Below are 2462 nucleotides of genomic sequence, written 5' to 3' on the forward strand. Positions count from 1 at the left end.
TTGACATGTATATCATGTTATTGGTGTTGTGACATTTATGATGCTAGAGTTTGATTCATCGTCATTACTTGTATATATAATCTAAATATAGTTAAAATATTGATGATGCTAGAATGAAACATGTTTATTATACAAAAGTGTATTTAATAAAGTAATGAAACGCAACGCAGTAGTAACAATTATATAACTCGTTTTAATAAGTATAAATTAAACTAACAACTTCGACTTTGTACACTATAATGTACACCATGAAACATGCATATGCGACTGTAGTACACACATAACAATGAATATTTCAAATTTCAGTTTTCAGCTTGTCAGTTTGTCTGCACAAATCATCTGCCTCCTTTAAAGAAATGTTCAGTTTAACCTTGAGTAAATATGCGATACATTCTTTCACTAATACGTCATCCACAAATCTAGTTGCAAAACTGGAAAGAAAAATAAGAAATATTCCTTTTAATCAATTTGATTCATACTGTCAATATTGGGGAATAGCATTGTTCTTCACAAAAATATTAAAAAGCGTTTTTGTTTATTTAATTCTTTCATATTGAAAAGGAAAGTTATATCTGGTATCCAAATTGTCCACTGAGCAAAAACACAATTGATATTGTAAGCCGTATATATTATACATATGCAAATGTCTACTCATGTCCGACACAACTGGTCTAGCTAGATAATTACATTTCCATTTCATTCATTTAGAAACATTTCCCAGTTTCTTTAGGAGAACCGTTCATGTCGACTTTCGTATGTATTGTCTTAAATCATAAAAAGTTGTGTAAATGACAATCTCCCATGATTATGATTTGTTTGAATAAAGCAAAGTTAACTTACAACATAGGAGAATTCAATGCTTCTCTCTTCATATACACTTTTTTGCTTGTTGTACATAGCATATTCGTACTTGTTTCAAATATACTACAATTAAAAGACAATTAATTTAAGAAATACCATATAGAAACACTGTTACGACCACTTCATATTTAAATTCGTATTCAAATGTATAAGAGTGAACGAATCTATTCAAGTCTAAACAATCAACACATATACACTACGATAAATGATACAAGCATACAGAGAAAACAAATTTACATGAGCATTCATGCTACAACTGTCAAATTTCAATCATAGTACTAGCAAAATTTAGTTAAGTTTTTAATTAAATTGCGAGTTCGGATCTTGTGTTCGTTTACCTGTAATTATGTGAACGGCATATATATGACCACTTACATATTATATACACTGGGAAACATTGACGCCACAGATTGAAGAGACAACAATTTCACTCCATTCAATAAGTGTGTTTGCAAAATAACAATTTTGTAATAAGTGTTAACCTTTTGGACATTTTTTTCTTCACCAGGTGTTCTTTTATCATTCGTTCTTTGATTTGTTCATGGACCTATGAAATGTATGAGGATGATTATAGGACAGTTAGTGGTGTGGGAAGTGGTTATACAAATAAATATACAATGTGAGATGTGAAAACAACAAATTTAACTTTATCGTGATCTCTTTATTATAAAGGAATATTGAATTTCCACAAGACAATTTAATGATACCCATAAATAATCAAATAAACTCACCTTATCTGACACGTATTCATTGCCATACCCATGTCTCACATGGGTAGTTCTTCCACAATAATTTTTGTTGTAGTCTGCCACAAACATGACGTGTCGATTTAAATGGCCAATACAATCTCCACTACACGTTATTATACCATCTGTGAGGTATAACATTTCTTGGTACTATATTGTAAACAAATGCAAAGTATCGAACATTAGATCATTGTCAGAAGGTTGATTTGAATATTTATATTAGTTATGCAAATTACAAATGAAAACCCCCAACCCAAATAACGCTCTGTTGCTGGGTTCTTGCATAGATATAAAAGAAGAACTTACAAGACTTTACACGTTACAAAAACATAAATAATTTTAGTCATACACAAAGACTTTACGTAGTATTATTTTGTGTGTTTTACCTGATTTTCTGTAATTTCTCCAGTTATTTTGTCATTATCAAGATTTTCCATCTCTATTGATGAACTACAATCTGCAAACAAACGCAGCAAACCATTGATATATCATTACATTTCAGTTATATAATCGAACTAGCATACGTTTCATGGCTTATTAGCCAGGTATTATATTAAATAATGTTGACCTAAAACGGCAGACGCATTTTTAACACATGACAATTAACAAAGAACCAAAATGTAATTTTTCAATATGAAAGATTTGAAAATGTTGATATTAACCTGAATCTTCAACTTCCCCAACTTCCAGTACTTGTTTCCTGTCAATAAATTATTTATTAAATATATATATTATGATATATCACCATAAGAAGTGATAAAATCAGTTTGAATTCTAAGCCTGATCTTGGCAGAAACAATGTCACTGATAAGATATATACAAAACCCCAAACCTATGATATGCATCTAAGGGTCA

The 2462-nt window shown here is 30.1% G+C and overlaps 1 protein-coding gene across 1 annotated transcript; it reads right to left on the bottom strand.

Moving 5' to 3' along the window:
* Positions 1–247: 247 nt before the first annotated feature.
* LOC146737978 (uncharacterized) lies at positions 248–1732 on the bottom strand. Its single transcript, XM_085504760.1, has 4 exons — positions 1593–1732; positions 1344–1408; positions 841–924; positions 248–431 (listed from the first exon to the last, which is right to left on the bottom strand). Exons 1-4 carry the CDS (start codon positions 1677–1679, stop codon positions 296–298), a joined length of 372 nt encoding a protein of 123 aa, XP_085360886.1. The 5' UTR covers positions 1680–1732; the 3' UTR covers positions 248–295.
* Positions 1733–2462: the final 730 nt, after the last annotated feature.

This window comes from Saccoglossus kowalevskii, chromosome 10 (genome assembly GCF_978046115.1).
Source record: "Saccoglossus kowalevskii chromosome 10, keSacKowa6.1, whole genome shotgun sequence".
NCBI lineage: Eukaryota > Metazoa > Hemichordata > Enteropneusta > Harrimaniidae > Saccoglossus > Saccoglossus kowalevskii.

What these genes read in the sequence shown, in the direction of transcription:
- LOC146737978 (XM_085504760.1), bottom strand. Translation starts at nt 1,679, where the DNA reads ATGTTTGTGGCAGACTACAACAAAAATTATTGTGGAAGAACTACCCAT. An exon ending in ATGAATACGTGTCAGATAAG is followed by an intron (nt 1,409 to 1,592) that starts GTGAGTTTATTT and finishes TACATTTCATAG; the next exon opens with GTCCATGAACAAATCAAAGA. An exon ending in AAGAAAAAAATGTCCAAAAG is followed by an intron (nt 925 to 1,343) that starts GTTAACACTTAT and finishes TTTTAATTGTAG; the next exon opens with TATATTTGAAACAAGTACGA.